We start from the raw sequence: 16608 nt of genomic DNA, 5'->3' as shown, positions 1-16608 counted from the left end.
AATTATTGTCCCTTCTCACTCTTATTATCAACTATATTTTGTGTGTGCTTGTCTATCTGTAGCAGTGCAAAGCTCTGTGACAGTCTGGAGGTGGACATAGCAAATATGACACTGTTGTAAATGAACATTGTAGCTGTGTAAGCATCCATTAATAACTGAAAGTTTTTGTTTGTTTGTTTGTTTACCCAGTGTGAAAGCAGAATATTAATTGAATAATTAATATTAATTTCAGGACTTTATGCATGACATTATGAACAGGGGCTGAGTCACCTAAAGATTTGATCCTAGAATCTGAAACTAGAATCTGAAACTGCATGTCATGTGCTGTTCAGCTGATAAACTTTCCTCATGGATGTAATATTGTGTGTGACTGGGGCATGATGTTTGACTGTTTGAGACTGGAGTTTGGGTTCCATTTATTTCACATGGCTTCTCTGTTTATGAGATATTTGCATACTCGAAAAAGTGTTGTGAGCACTGTTAACAAATAGGTCAGCTTGGCCAACTCTAGGAAGACTCCATTTCTGGATGATAGAGGTCACTGCGCTCACTGGAATCCTGGAATTTCACTTTGTCATGAATCCATTTCGGAATAAGGCTGTAACATTACAAAATTTGGTACGAGTGAAGCGCTGTAAATACTTTCTGGATCGAGCGATCCTTGAGGCGACTGTTGTTGTGATTTGGCGCGGGATAAATAAAACTTAATTGAACCGGATGCACCGTGCGATTCCTGCTATTACAAACAATTGTATTTTGGAATTTAATTTTGACACGACGACAGATTAATAGTCAGTTTAGCAAAATTCTAAACAGTATAAGATGAAATGTCAGACGATTGTTTGACCTGATTTTGAATAAACGAGTGAAAAAACAGACTGATCTTCAAATTAAAGGTCTGTAGCTGGATGTTCACCGCGCGCAGGACGCACGCGCGTCGTGTGCGTCCTGCTCGCACGCGTTAGTTGGGTTTACAATTTTCGTCTTATTGTGAAAAATCTGTTTATTTTGAACGTTTGAACAGGAAGTTGCACTTTTCGTATTTTACCTAACACTAGGGAGCGACTGCGAATCCCATCATAGCTTATTGTGTTTATTCCAGCCATTATCAGAGAAAGGAGGATGCAAATGGGGCCAGGAAAGCAGGGATTTATCTTCACTTTGTTCAGCTTTAATGTGTAGCTATAATGGCAAGAAAGACAGTGAGTAGGTGCAGAAAAGTAAACCGTTAATCGGGTCCACTGGTCTGCTGGGAGGACATCATTGTGAGTTTTCCTGTGGACTCTAAAAATGAGCAGTATAAAGGAAAAAGGGACTATTCGGCAGCAGAGCTCCGAGAATAACTCTGTGAGCAGCAGTGAGTGGGACATGGCAAACGATGTGTTTGTGTCCGGTTTTGACGACAGCGTGTTAGCGGACAGCATCGGTGATGGGGACCAGGAGTCGGCACAGTCCAGCTTACTGGACACGCGTCTGCCCTTGGATGGGATGATGTTGGGCCTGGATCGGGTTGAATATCCTGCCTCATCCTATCTGGATTTCGAGCCAAACTACACCGAAAGCGATGGCAACCTTACAACCAAAAAGCGCATCCGGTCCAACAGCTCCCGGCACCGCGGTGACATCGTTACAGAGCTGGGGCCAGAGGAGGTCCGCTGGTTTTACAAAGAGGACAAACGGACGTGGAAGCCTTTCGTCGGACACGATTCTTTAAAAATCGAGATCATCTACCGGCGGCTCGTTGACCAGAACCAGGATAAGGCCCTGGATCCCAATGAAGCCGACGAAAAGGAGACAGCCGGGTCCTCTGAGCTGCAGCCGGAAAGCTCGGCCGTGGACAGTGCAAGTTTCAGGGCGGAACCGGCAGTGCAACAGCTCTCAGTGTCAGAGCAAATCACAGAGCCGGTCCACAACGGCGGCACCAGCGTGGAGGCAGTGTGTGTCAGAGGGGGCCTTTATGAAGTGGATATCAAAGAAAAGGAATGCTACCCTGTTTATTGGAACCGTGAGCATCTCAGTAATGACATAGCTGTTGTTAGGACTGTTAGCACGTGTTCTGCTGTCAGTATCTTTGACCACTTCTAAGAAAATGAAACGTCTGCTGCTGCTGACTCTGTCACCTCTGAGCTCTGAGGACTGAGCTAATAGGCTGCTTTAAAAACGTCCTCTGTTACTGACATCGTCATGGTCTTACTGACCACCCAAAGTGCTTTAGACCAAAAGCCACACTGAGCCATGCATTCACACAGCGCTTTATTCTGTACACATTAAGTGCTTTATCTGCCTCACATCCGTGGCCACGTTCCAACTACCAGTTCACTTAACAAGCATGTTTTTAGACATGCTCTTTGAAACGAGACAATAATACAGTTGTTTCCGCACAATTAGTCGCATATTAGAAGGAGACTTCTCAAGACTTTGTCCAACACAATAGCGATACTTTACAGGGATGTAGAGCAGAGAGCAGGAATACATATATACACACTACTGGTCAAAGGTTTGGAACACTGCAATTTTTCTAGTTTTTTATAAAGTTATGCACTTTATTCTCCCATTACACTCTGAAATGAAAGCATAGTACAATTAAGCAATTAGAGTTAAAAAAAGAAACCATGGAATAAATTTATAGACTAACATTTATTCTGACTCATCAAAGTAGCCCCCTTTGGCAGATATAACAGCTGACCAACCCGGGACATTCTTTCTACAATAGACATAAAATATTTTTCCATAAAGTTCCCATATCTGTTGCACAAGTTCCCATAAATGTGGGGTACTTGTAGGTTGCTTTGCTTTCAGTCTTCTGTCCAGTTCATCCCAAACCAGTTCGATGGAGTTTAGGTCTGGACTGTGCCACTCCATATTTTCAAGCTTACTATCTTGTTCTTTTTTCTGAGGTAGGTCTGGCCTGGTCTGGTCTGGTCTTGGGCTTGTGTTTTATCTTGCTGTGGGATGAACCCCTGACCAACTAGGCACATACCAGTGGATATTACATGGTGCTGCAACGTGCTGTGGTAGCCGTGTTGGTTCAGGGTGCCTCTTATTCTCTACGTAACCGGAAGGTTGCCGGTTCGAGCCCCGCTCGGACAGTCTTGGTCGTTGTGTCCTTGGGCAAGACACTTCACCTGCCGCCTACTGGTGATGGCCAGAGGGGCCGATGGTGCGATATGGCAGCCTCACTTCTGTCAGTCTGCCCCAGGGCAGCTGTGGCTACAACTGTAGCTTGCCTCCACCAGTGTGTGAATGTGTGAGTGAATGAATAGTGGAATTGTAAAGTGCTTTGAGGACCCCGAAAAGCGCTATATAAATGCAATCCATTATTATTATTATTATTACAAGTCACCAGTCTGGATCCAGCAAAACAGCCCCAGACCATCACACTTCCTCTTCCACATCAGTCCATAATACCATCTTCCAGTCTTCAGTAGTTCAATGTCTGTGTTTCATGGCCTCTTTGTCTTATTCTGACTTCTTAGCAATGGCTTTCTTGCTGCAACACGTCCTGTCAAACCGGCAGCTCAAAGTCTTCTCTTCACAGTTGAAAGTGATACTTGCTTACTATGACCACTCTTAAGCTGTGCTTGAAGCTGTTGTCCCATGAGCCGACTATCACACAAGCCGTTAACTCTCAGAAACTTGTCCTCTGATTCAGTTGTGGCTATAGGTCTGTCAGACCTCTTCCTGTCAGCGTTTGCCCCAGTTTCTGAGTGCCTTTTGTTGGTGAAGGAAACTGTACTGTACACCTTGACTTTCTTTGCAATTTCTCTGTAGGGATGTTCTTAAACTTTTTAATGATAGTGTATATATTAATATATTAATGAACTAATTTGGGTCAATTCTAAATTGAACCTATAATTACACATTTGCTTAGTATTCTTAGATTAGACACACACACACACACACATTATGATTAATTTAAAATTTTGTGTTTGATGTTTTCAAAATTAGTTCATCTTTACTGTTACTGGGATCCAACATTCTGTCTTAGATTACAATTTTTGTTTTTATAAACTTCACATGTTGTTCCACAGAGCAAGACCGAATTCCTGTGATGAGGGGCCAGTGGTTCATTGATGGAACTTGGCTTCCACTGGAGGAGGATGAGAGTGATCTGATTGAGCAGGAACATCTTTTACGCTTCCGGGGGCAACAGATGAGGGACACCTATGAGATCGAGGCAGTGACCACCACAGTGGACAGCAAGGACGGTAGGGAATTTAAAACAGACAGGAAAGACAGAGAGATGCCATTGTGTGTGTGTCAGGCAAAGAAGATGAGTGTTTGCAACCATGTCTGTAGATGTGTGTCTCTGTTGGCCAGAATGGTCTTTTACAGGAAGTTCACAAAACAAGTCAAGTGATGCTATAATGCATGGGTTTATTGATTCTAAAATCTGTAATAAAATAAGATATTTCCAGATTTGGGAAATTCTGTTTTCACAGCAGTTATATCTGTCCATGGGAATAAGAATATATAACAAGTCAAATATTTTCATAATCAACAAAAAGTAACAAATTTTAAAATGCAGTGATCCAATTAACTCCAATTCTGCATACTGTCATGGGAGTTGGTGAATTAATTATTCTGCATGAATTATGTCAGTTGCTCTTAATTACAGTGTGACTTCTCACAGCTAGCCACAGTCTGAAGCTGAACAGGAGTCATGTGGACTGGCACAGTGTGGATGAGGTGTATCTGTACAGCGATGCCACCACCTCGAAGATTGCACGTACTGTAACTCAGAAACTGGGCTTCTCTAAAGGTATATAGGATGATTAAAACTTTCTGTCTATTCCAAGAATTCTATCCATCCTCTTCTGCTTATCCAATTCAGGGTCATCTGACCCTGGAGCCTATCCCAGCTGTCACTGGGTGAGAAATGGGGTGCACCCCACGAAGCTGACCTGGTGAGTACTGCTGACATTCCATGCAGGATCAGGGAAACAGGACAGTAGTAGTCACCAAGGAACTCCAGCTGCTGCAAAGACGAGGATGTTTTAGTGTCCTTCTGAGCTGAAATATGTCATGAAACTAAACATAATTTCAACAAAAAAAAGTCTGGATTTTGATTAGGCCACTCCAAAACTTTAATTTTGTTTTTGTTTTTTTCAGCCATTCAGAGGTGGACTTGCTGTTTTGATATTCAAAATTGTGTTTTTTTTGCCTAGTTCGCTTTGTCAGAGAGATTCTATTTAAGTGAGTTAAATGATTAGGTAAGCGATATTTAAGCAATTAAGTATATCTGGCAGTAACCAAACCTGTGTGCTGCTTGTGATATTGAGCTGATTTTTTATTTACTCAGGTTATATTTTAGAATTTGTTTTATGTTCTTAAACATTTGTGCAGCAAACTAAAACAATCCTGGCTACCGAGGCTGGTGATCACGACATGGAATGTCACCTGTCTGGTGGATTGAGCCTGAGCTAGTGTATGAGGTTGAGAGCAACTGGCAAGATATAATCGGGCTCACCTCAATTGACTCTTTTGGGCTTTGGAACTAGTCTCCCTGAGAGGGACTGGACTCTGCCTCTGTTTAGAGTTGCCCTTGGTGAGAGGGAGTGGGCTGGGGTGGGTATCTTGGTATCTCATTGGCTTGCTGCCTGTATGTTGGATTTTTCCCTTGTGAGTGCAAGTGTTTGTTCTCTATGCCTTTGCGTCAGGGAACGAATGAAGACTGTTGTTTGTGCTTATGTGGCAAACAACAGTTCAGAATACTTGGCCTTTTGGAGTTCCTGGGTGGTGTTCTTAAGGGTGCTCCACCTAAGGACTCTGTTGTGCTACTGGGAGACTTCAATGCTGATGTGGGATTTTCAGCACCCACCTTTGACAGACTGGGGACATTGAGTCAGAACGGACCGTGTTCCGCACCTCCATTGGTGAGGAATTCTACTCGGCTTGGTTAGCCTGTGGGACTTTGGAGACAGCCGATGGGTCCCAGCAGGACAAGTGGAATGTGGCTTAGGCAGTGGCTAAATCAAAAACTCGGGTGAGGGAGGAGTTTAGTAAGGCCATGAAAAAAAACTTTGGACTGCCTTGAAGTGGTTCTGGCAAACCGTCATGTGAGTCAGGAGGGGTAGAACAGTGCTTTACCCACACGGTGAATAATGGGGTGGTGTGCTGACTTCAACCGAGGATATTGTTAGGCAGTGGAAGGAATACTTTGAGGACCTGCTTAATCACACTGGAAGGTCTTCCATAGAGGAAGCAGATGAGGGGCATGACTCAATCATCACTGGGGGTGAGGCTACTGAGCTCCTTGGTGGTAGAGCCCCTGGGACGAATGAGGTTCACCCTGAGTTCCTGAAGGCTCTGGATGTTGTAAGGCTGTCTTGGTTGACACGCCTCTACAATGTCATGTGGCGATCTCAAGTGGTACCGTTGTATTGGCAGACCAGAGTGGTGCTCCAACTATAGGGGGGGTGCTGGAAAGTAGGGTCCGTCCATTAGTCAAAGTTCGGATACAAGAGAGACAATGCAGTTTTTGTCCTGTTCACGTAACACTGGACTAGCTCCCTATCCTTTTGAGGATATTTGAGGTTGCATGGGAGTTTGACTACCAGTATACATGTGAAGTACATGTGAAGAAGGCATTCAACTGCGTCCCCCGCGACCTGGCCCTGGATAAGCAGAAGAAAATGGATGAATGGCTGGATGGACTAAAAAAAACAGGAAGAGAGCAAATACTTTTTTCACAGCCCTGTACCTGTCTCTCACGTCCTCAGCCTCCAGCAGTGGGACACGTCTCCATCGAGGGTACGTGGAAGAGGCTGCACCTGAAGACACCCCACCTGAAACCACACACATTGTATTTGTGGTGCATGGCATTGGCCAGAAGATGGACCAGGGTCGCATTATCAGGAACACCAGCATGTGAGAAATTATGGTGTTTCCATTGCAAGAACAGATAACAAATTAAAATTAGAGTAATTTTGGAAGTAACAGTTTATTTATTTTTAATTGCTGGATAGGATGAGAGATGCTGCCAGAAAGATGGAGGAGAAACACTTCTCAGATCGCACCACAGAGCATGTAGAGTTCCTTCCTGTGGAGTGGAGGTCCAAACTGTGTCTCGATGGAGGTATGCTTTACAACACTTTTGTTTTGGATTGCTCGCAAGCTTATTATGCAGTTTTTTTTCTGCTACAGCACGTGTGAAAAGCCTGCTTACAACACTTTACATTAAACGGACTCAGAGTTTCATCTTCTAAAACAGGATCAAAATTTGCATAAATACTTAGTGAATCTTATTTTTGTTCAGCACTTTTTTTTTTCTATGTCAAATGTTGAACATATACAGTGGGTAAATAAGCATTGAACACATCACAGTTTTTCTATGTAAAATATATTTATATTTCTAGAGGCGCTAATGACATAAAATTCTCACTAGATGTTGGTAACAACCCATCTAATCCACACATGCAAAGAAATCAAACCATAGATTTCTAAGTATTTAAAAGTGCTAACATTAATGACTGTACCAAACAGGTGACTGATTATATACATTTCTGTGTGAATTTAGTGGTCCCATCCAAAACTTGTAAAGGTTATACAAATGAAGAAAAAGACTTTTAAAGACTATGATGACATAGCCAGAAGTGACCTCCAGAGACAAATTAAAAGTACAATCAAAAGTTAGAGGGTGCTGTGACACATCTAGTAATTCCAGAGAAGCGCGGCAGAGTATCAAACCCATGATAAATGTCCCACATCAAGGTAGGGGGAAGGCTTCCCTCAACCTGCAGGTTAGTGAGGGTCTGGAGATGGCCAATCAACTAAACACCCTTTTCTGCTGCTTTGATAGTGGCAGCAGAAATGACTGTCCTGTTGAGTTGCCGTCCTCACCAACTCCTCCCTTGGACTTTATTACAGAATCAAAAGTATTGCAAGTTTTCGGAGGCTGTAAACCCCCAAAAAGTTCAGATCCTGACAATGTCTGTGGGAGTATTTGAAAAATATTTTTCAGTTTTTTTTGTTTGATTTTCTTTTAACAGTCATACGATACCAAATATCTGGAAAGTGTCAGTAACTGTTCCTGTTCCAAAGTTCCCTAGACCTTTGGTCCCAAAAGACTTCAGATCAGTTGCACCCACATCTCTGGCCATAAAATGTTTTGAACATGTGGTGAAAAGGTACATGGTATCGAAAACTCAAGGTCTTATAGACCTCATGCTATTTTCTTATCAACCCTAGAGAGGGGTGGAAGATGCTGTATTAATTTTGCTGCTTACTACATGCTCATCTGGAAAAAGCAAAGACTCATGCCAAGATTTTATTTGTGGACTTTTCCTCTGCTTTCAACACAATCTTACTGATTATTTTAGCAGATAAATTGGAAAAAGAATTTTTGCTTATTGATTTTCTTTGGAGTAGAACACAGCTGGTCAGAATGGTAACTCAACTTTCTGACAAACTGACCATTTCAACAGGCTCCCCTCAGGGCTTTGTTTTATCTCCATTGTTGTTTATTCTGTATACCAAGTCTTGTAATAGCACCTTTCAAAACAGACTTTTTATTAATTATGCAGATGATACAGCTTTAGAGAGCCTCGTGTATGATGGGGAGGATGGGCCAGTTCTTGAATATTTTATTAAATGGTGTGAGAGGGCAAATCTTGTCCTCAACACCACAAAGACCAAATGCCAGTAGATTTTAGGAGGAATCCAGTATCCCAGCCTAAATTAAATGGAGAGCTGATCCAGTGTGTGACTGAATACAAATGTCTGGGCGTTATGCTCGACCATAAAACATAACTAAAATGCTTCATATGTTTTGTTGGGCTTTTATTAAAAGTGTGTTTAGTTCTTGTATTATTTGTTGGTTTGGAAAATGTCTCTGAGGCACAGAAAAAGATGACTAGAAAGGCAGTGATACTAGCTAGTAAGTTGCCTGGAACTGCATTGCTATTACATTTCTAAACTGCAAGTTTAGAAAGCATTTTTAGGGACTGGGCATGGAGTAAAGCAAATAATATTGTGAGTGATGTAAGGCATCCACTTACCTTTTCTATTATTGGATTATTATTATCTGCACAGCGCTATTGTCCCACTTTGTTCACAGAAAATACGTCCAAATGATCTTTTTTTCCTCAAGCCATCAAAATTCTGAACATAAGCAACACATAGGCTGCCAAGTTGGTGTGGTATAAAATCATCCCTAAGATATAAGGAAAGCCAAAGTGTCTATGTATTGTGTGCTTATGTTTTTTAAGGTGATGTGTTTGTTTTTTATGTGGTGTTTTTGAATGTCAGGTGTCTTCTGCTGTAAGTCAATTTCCCCATGGGCATCAATAAAAATATCTTATCTATATATAAATTAAGTAGTTAATGTGTAATAATGAGAAATGACACCAAAAAAAGGTATTGAACATGCTTACCGAAATGCAATTACCACTTTGTACAAAAGTTTTTGTTGGTGATGACGGCTTCAAGATGCCTCCTGTATGGAGAAACTAGTCGCGTGCAGTGTGATGCTTGATAATTCTTCCACACAAATAGTCTCCAGGTTCTGAGGCTCTGTGGGCCCCTTTTATGGACTCAGAGCATTAGTACTCGCCATAGATTCTAAATGCGATTGAGGTCAACAGATTGGCTGAGCCATTATTTTCTTTCTCTGAAAACAGTTGAGAGTTTCCTGTTTTCAGTATCACACATCCACCGGCGTTTTATCTTCATCATCCTAGTAGATGCATGCATACAGTCCATGGCGGTTGAGTGCATTACTTACTGTTTTCTTCAAAACAATTGTACCTGCTGATTCCAGGTCTTTCTGTAGCTCTCCACAAGTGGTCTTTGGCTCTTGAACAACTATCCACATTAGGTAATGCAGTGAAAGACTTTCAAAATTTCTCAATACCACACCAGAGGCAGACTAAATTACAACAATGTTTTTCTGAGGAATGGAAATATGGACTTTACTTTGATTTTAATTGCACAAAAAGGCAAAAGTACGCTGGTAGAGTGCAAACTGCATCTGGGACAAAACCAATACAACTCTTGCTCTTTGCATACGTCTACACAAACAGCATGCTGACATAAAACTACAGAAGAATCCAGAGTGATGTTAAAGCTGAGCATATGCTGAACCAGGATGTAGCCAGAGCCTGAACCTTAACAGTCAACAAAAGTGGTGATGAGCAGTCAGGCTTGCAGCATTGCAGACTTCATTTCTGTCCGTATATATTCTAAAGTAAAATCACTGAGGGAATTCCTTTGAGCTGGTTTTCAGCTGCTTTGTGATGTTGTTTTTGTGGTTTTATGTAAAGACTAAGAAAAAGAGCACATGTATGTCCTGATTAGGATAGTGATTTGTGTCAGCATGGGAGACTATAGCTCAGGTTTATATTGTTATCTGGTCGTTGTGTCAGAGTGCACTTCAGGGCATATTACTGAGTAATCCAAAAGTAATATAACAAGAAATGTGACAAATTCTTTTTTACAGGGAGTGATTTAGTGCCATGCTGGATTACTTTTAAGAAAAGAAATCTACCATCATCCTCGTGTTTTGTTCTGTATTCTGATCTTTAACTGAATTTCTATTAAGATTTTTAAATACTAGTGCAAAAACTAAATAAAGAATTACAATATTGTAATATATATTTAGCTTTTTCCTTTTTTTATTTTGATGATTAGCTTACAGCCCATGATGACCTTATAGCTCATGAAATATCCTTTATGGCGTCGATGCAGCGTGGCATAGAGGTGATCAGCTCTGTTAAGCCCAGATTGCTTTGATAGCTCATCTGTGTTTTTGATTCTTTCTGGGGTTCAGGTCGGACAAGCTGCCTTGCCCATCAACCTCAGTAAGAACTTATTCAGCAAACCATTTAGTCCTGCTAGAAAAGGAAATCAGCATCACCATGAAGCTAGTCAGCAGATGGAAACACAAAGCGCTCAGATGGTCTACTTCATAAGTAGACCATCTATCTATCTATCTATCTATCTATCTATCTATCTATCTATCTATCTATCTATCTATCTATCTATCTATCTATCTATCTATCTATCTATCTATCTATCTATCTATCTATCTATCTATCTATAATTTACCAAAAGACTGTACTGTAAGGGATCAAATGAACTAGAAAAAGTGCATTTAGCTGAATTTATATAGGTCCTTCACTAAAAAGTTTTAGAGCACAGCTCATGAGTTTGTGGTGAAAATTGTGTGAGCTGTCTATGGTCAAATATGGAGTTCCAGAAGGTTCAATGCTAGGACCAATTTCTGTTTACATGATACATGCCTTCCTTAGGCAATATCATCAGAAGGCATAGCGTACATTTTCACTGCTATACAGATGGCACCCAACTCTGTCTAGCCAGATAACACACACCAATTAGTTAAACTGCAGGAATGTCTTAAAGACATAAATACCTCTAATTCTCTAATTCAGTGGTTCCCAAACTTTTTTTGCTGCCCCCCCCCAAATACCGCTTCGTCCACACCTCCATGGGTATTTTTGAAAACGCAGCTGTTTCTATGCGTTTGGGCCTTTCGTCCACACGTACACGGCATTTCAAATCACCGAAAACAGATTTTTAAAAACTCCTTTTTTGCATTTACGTGTGGACGAGGAGTACAGAGGTCGTCACACAATGTCAAAGGTATGTGCCTTTTTTCACGTCACGCTGTGCGCCACGTTATTGTTTACATGAGTGTGGGCGACCGTGGCTCAGGGGGTTGGGAATCGCATCTGTAACCGGAAGGTCGCCGGTTCGATCCCAGGGCTCTCTGTCCTGGTCGTTGTGTCCCTGGGCAAGACACTTTACCCTACTTGCCTACTGGTCTTGGCCAGAGGGGCCGATGGCGCGATATGGCAGCCTCGCTTCTGTCAGTCTGCCCCAGGGCAGCTGCGGCTACAACTGTAGCTGCCTCCACCAGTGTGTGAGAGTGAATGAATAGTGGTATTGTAAAGCGCTTTGGGTGCCTTGAAAAGCGCTATATAAATCCAATCCATTATTATTACATGAGATGAATTCACTTGGCCTTAAACAGCTTACAAATATGGATATGAAACCAGATTCTTACTCTGGATGGCATTACCTTGGCCTCCAGTAACACTGTGAGGAACCTTTTTTGACCAGGATACGTCCTTCAGGGTACATATTAAACAACAACTGTTTTCTTCCATTTGCACAACATCTTTGAAACTAGAAACGTTCTTTCTCAGAGTGACACTGAAAAACTATCCATCTATCATCCTTATACTTCCTCCTCATACTTACTTTTCCCCCAAAAGCAACTTTTAACTACAGAAATGAATGCAGCAAACGAAAGGGACCAAAAGAGGAGAAGTTTTGTAGCATACTGTTGAATGCTACAAAACAAGGAGGAAAAAGTCAGTAGCACTGGTGAGAAAAATGTTCCTGACACTTGCTGATGATGGTACTATCCTCTTCACCTGTCAGTGGTTTCATGTTGTGGTTTACTCGCTAATATTCATGTTGGACAGAGGGCCATTACTACTGAGTTTTGCCATATCTATACATTGCAAGCCAGAATCATAATGTCTACTCAAGTATATGCAGAAGCATTAAAAAGTAATTCATTTTGCTCTGGGAACTTCTGACAACTATGTCTTATGTATTTCGATGTTCTTCCTACAGACACAGTGGACTCCATCACTCCAGACAAGGTTAGAGGTCTAAGAGACATGTTGAACAGCAGTGCCATGGACATCATGTACTACACAAGTCCTCTGTACAGAGATGAGGTGAGTGAAAAAGCCCCACCATTTCAACATTCAGTGTAGCTGTAGCTCAGGTGGTAGAGCAGCCTACTAATCAGAAAGTTGATTGTTCAATCCTCGTCTTCTCCAATATCCTTGGGCAAGACACTAACCCCAAGGAGTTCTCTAAATGTTAGATAGAAAGAACTTACAGAGAAAGAGCATCTGGGTAAGCACTTTTGGAGGTCGGTGGATCCTGGGAGTCTGGCAGTCATCTCTGCACCTGAATGTGATCACTGATCCTAATGCACATTCAGGTATCAATAACTCAAGTACACATTAGAAAGTCTTTGGCAGCGAATTCACTTCTGAGATTTTTACTTCATCCATGTAAAAATGAGGGTCTTTCTCTTCCCAGCCTGCCTAGTCAGCTAAGATTCAGAAGTCTACATAACAATCAGCAACAGTCTGTTTACCTTGGCGAAGGTACTTTTGCCAGTCAGAAATCTCTGACTTATCAAATGTCTTTGAACTTTTACTATATATATATATATATATATATATATATATATATATATATATATCAAAGAAATTGCCCTTTGGTTTAAAGCAAATACAAATGCATGTTCTCAGAAGAGGTTTAGTTCATGCTTCTTCTCTTGTATCTTCTTCATGGCACCTGTTAGTGGGTGGGATATATTAGTGAGCAATTCAACATTTTGTCCTCACAGCTGAAAATGGGCATCTCCAAAACTGCTGCTCTTGTGAGGTGTTCCTAGTTTGCAGTGGTCAGTATCAATCAAAAGTGGTCAAAAGGAAGGAATGGGTGGTGATCCAGCGACTTGGTCATGAGGAGGCAAGTCTCACTGATGCACGTGGTGAGCAAAGATTGCCCATTGTGGGCTGATCCAACTGATGAGCTATTGAGGTTAAAGTGTGTCAAGGGTTGACAATTTGTTCAAACACAGTAAGAGAGAAATGAGACACTGGCAGACCGACTCAGAGTTTCAAAGACGTGCGCACGGGTGAGAGTCTCTGAGCAGACTAACACACCGAGCACCGTTTACTCGCTTTATTTATAAGGCAAAATGGGTTACATAATACTTCCTCTTTCAACTGAAGAGGGGAGAGCTCAGGCATTGTCTTAGCTATCTAACTTCTGCACACAAACTGAAAAACAACGACACAGCAGTATTCATGCTTATCTGACATCGCAGACACTGAAGTAAAGAATGCATGTATATATCCTGTCTTTGTCAAACATCTCACACACTTAAGCAAGGAATACATTGTGTTCTTTTCAACAGTAAGCTTTACCGTGTGAAAATATATAAACACTTGATTATAAGGCATACTTGTTTCTACTTGATTATACTTTAATGATTTAACTAAAATAAAAATTCTCTTAACAAAGTGTAAGTCAAAGTTGTTACACTTACACTTAAAAAGAAATGACCAGTCTCTTATTTTGATGGTAGGTTCGTTTAATGAAAAAAAACAGGATATCAACAAAAAATCCTACGCCAACCAAAAAACATAAATTTGATCCCCAAGCAAAACATGACTTAGTACTTAATGGAGAAATCCTTCGTGACTGTCGTCCCGACTGCCTTCATATCATCAACAAGCTCCGCCTGTGTAGTTTTTGGCTGATCCACCACCTTTGTCATGATTCGCTTACAGAGTGTGTCACTTACATGTTCCAGTTAATTTTCCCTTTAGTACAGGGAGTTAGTGGATTTCCCAAATGCTTAATTGATATCACATTTAATAGTTTAATAATTTAGTTAATAGTTTTCAGTTTCCCTTTGCACTTTGTTTCACATGCATTTTTGCAATCGGCCAAATAAAACACCTTACTTTTAGTTTACCTCAGTAAGTCTCTGAATGTCTGCATTTGGATCCTCACTTTTCTCACACTCAACACATGACAACGATAAAACTTTTATTTTATTTTAACCTTTTATTTCAATGTGCTAATAAATGAAAAACAATAACAATAAATAAGTATTCTTACTACAAACCGTGTTCCTAAGGGCTAGCCTTTGTCCCCTCACTGATATGGTGCTGCAGGGAGCTGGTGCAGTGGTTTGTGATGTGAAGCCTGGCCTTTCTGTAGCAAGTTGTGTGGCTTTCCTCCAGGTACTCCTGCTTCATGACATGCATGTTGGATTAATTGGTGATTCTAAATTGTGATCAGTGTGTTGAATAAACTGCTTCCCTGCTGGCACTCAGCATTACTCCTATTAGGCTAAACCAAACTTTGTCACACTTAAAATCTGGTTAAGATTTTGTAATCCAGACTGGCTATGCAGCACTGGTCTACCGGCCGATCAAAATGACCCTAAAACATCAAATATAATCATATCTATTTGAATCTGATTGACATAATTAAACTTATATCTCATGGTGTTGTGCACACATGCTGTTGTTTTGTTTGTGTAGATTACCAGGGGATTGACTCTGGAACTGAATCGTCTGTACTCACTCTTCTGCTCACGGAACCCAGACTTTGAGAAAAATGGGAAGGTGTCCATAGTGTCTCACTCACTGGGCTGCGTCATCACCTTTGACATAATGACAGGCTGGGATCCAGTTCGCTTTCATCATCCAGAAGCCCTAGACCCAGAGGATCCACAGATCCACTGGCCTACTGATGAAAAGCACCACCTTCAGGAGCAACTGAGACTAACGCGCCTCAGGTACTCCTCTGGCTTTTGTCTGAAACAGGTAAGGAGTCAGTCCCCATCTGTTTCAGCAAAAAGTGTACCTAATGGCACAAAGGAGTTTGAGGAGAGACCCTCTTTATTCTTCCACATTTTTTCATTATATAGGAAGGGAGAGAGAAATATTTAATCACTTGTGTAATATAATTGTATAATACTTGTGTATTAATACAATATAAAGGTTAACTCTTTGTTTAAGTGGCCTTCATCAGCAGAATGGCTTGGAGCCGCTCAAAATGTAGGGAACAAATATCTTTATAAGGATCAATGCTCAATAAAATATAGCTTGAGAGTTTGATAATCTCTGTCAGAGATATCACTATGGTTTTGTCATTGACTTGGAGAAACAGTTTTATTTTATTCAGTTTCAGATTTTTCACACATTTTTCGGGTCACAATTTTCACATCAGCCTTTGTTTTTTCATTATGTATTAGAATGTTTTCGGCTGAAAGTCATGTCAACTGCTTTACACTGGCATAATAAATGGTATCCGTCATCCTGTCCAGGTTGAGGGACTTAGAGGATCAGTTCCAGGGTCTGCAGACTTCGTCTTGTGTTCCAGTGCCCGCCCTGAAATTCAAGGTAAAGATGGTGTAGCAGTTTCTCCTCAAACAGAGCAGATTTGCACACACAGATCTTTATTATAAAACTTTCTGGGAATATACTCTCATGGATAGTGTTCATTCCCACTGCTTTAGTTTGTCCACCACTGCGTTCCTTCAGCCCCACAGTGCAGTCAAAAAGTATTTGCCCCCTTCCTTATTGCTTATTGTGCTCAACATGTACTATATAGGGAAAAAACTAATTTGCACACCCTATGTGTCTTTCTGCAACTGATGCAGGAACCCTCGGTCATCCTGCCCTACCTTTCCCTGCTACTGCAAAGCCACAAACCATAACCCACAGCCACGCACCCCCACTGCCCAACTTAGGGCGGGAAGTTATTTGCTCTAACCCCTTCCCCAGTGAAAGAGAAGTTAACCACAGTCATCATCGAGTGATCTGGACATTGGCATCCTTTATGTAGTGGAGCAACTGCAGTGTGGCATGGTCCAAACTTGGTATGCTATATTAAATTACTAAGTTTCTCTCTGATGTAAAGCACTGAGAGTTAACCCCACACACCAACTGGAAAAAAATAAGCCCCCAACCCTCTGTTCAACACATCAATGTGCGAAATAAAAGGGACAGAGAAGTTGTTGATCAGGGTGTTCCA

General features: G+C 41.3%; 1 protein-coding gene across 2 annotated transcripts in view; it reads left to right on the top strand.

Annotated features, from left to right (window-relative positions):
- The first annotated feature begins 1066 nt into the window (after nt 1–1066).
- Nucleotides 1067–16608, top strand: part of ddhd1b (DDHD domain containing 1b) — a 32109-nt gene continuing 16567 nt past the window's right edge. For both annotated transcript variants that reach the window (XM_085247025.1, XM_085247027.1), the window contains exons 1-8: nt 1067–2005; nt 4032–4208; nt 4634–4762; nt 6723–6870; nt 6969–7078; nt 12604–12710; nt 15111–15367; nt 15899–15974. In XM_085247025.1, coding sequence (XP_085103151.1) covers nt 1291–2005; nt 4032–4208; nt 4634–4762; nt 6723–6870; nt 6969–7078; nt 12604–12710; nt 15111–15367; nt 15899–15974 — 1719 coding nt within the window. In that variant the 5' untranslated portion in view covers nt 1067–1290. The remainder of the gene's footprint in view (nt 2006–4031; nt 4209–4633; nt 4763–6722; nt 6871–6968; nt 7079–12603; nt 12711–15110; nt 15368–15898; nt 15975–16608) is intronic.

This window comes from Mchenga conophoros, linkage group LG15, assembly GCF_057382185.1.
Source record: "Mchenga conophoros isolate Kocher_MC1m ecotype Shallow Benthic linkage group LG15, M_conophoros_male_GT1.1, whole genome shotgun sequence".
NCBI lineage: Eukaryota > Metazoa > Chordata > Actinopteri > Cichliformes > Cichlidae > Mchenga > Mchenga conophoros.
This window is presented reverse-complemented; position numbering and strand designations above follow the sequence as displayed.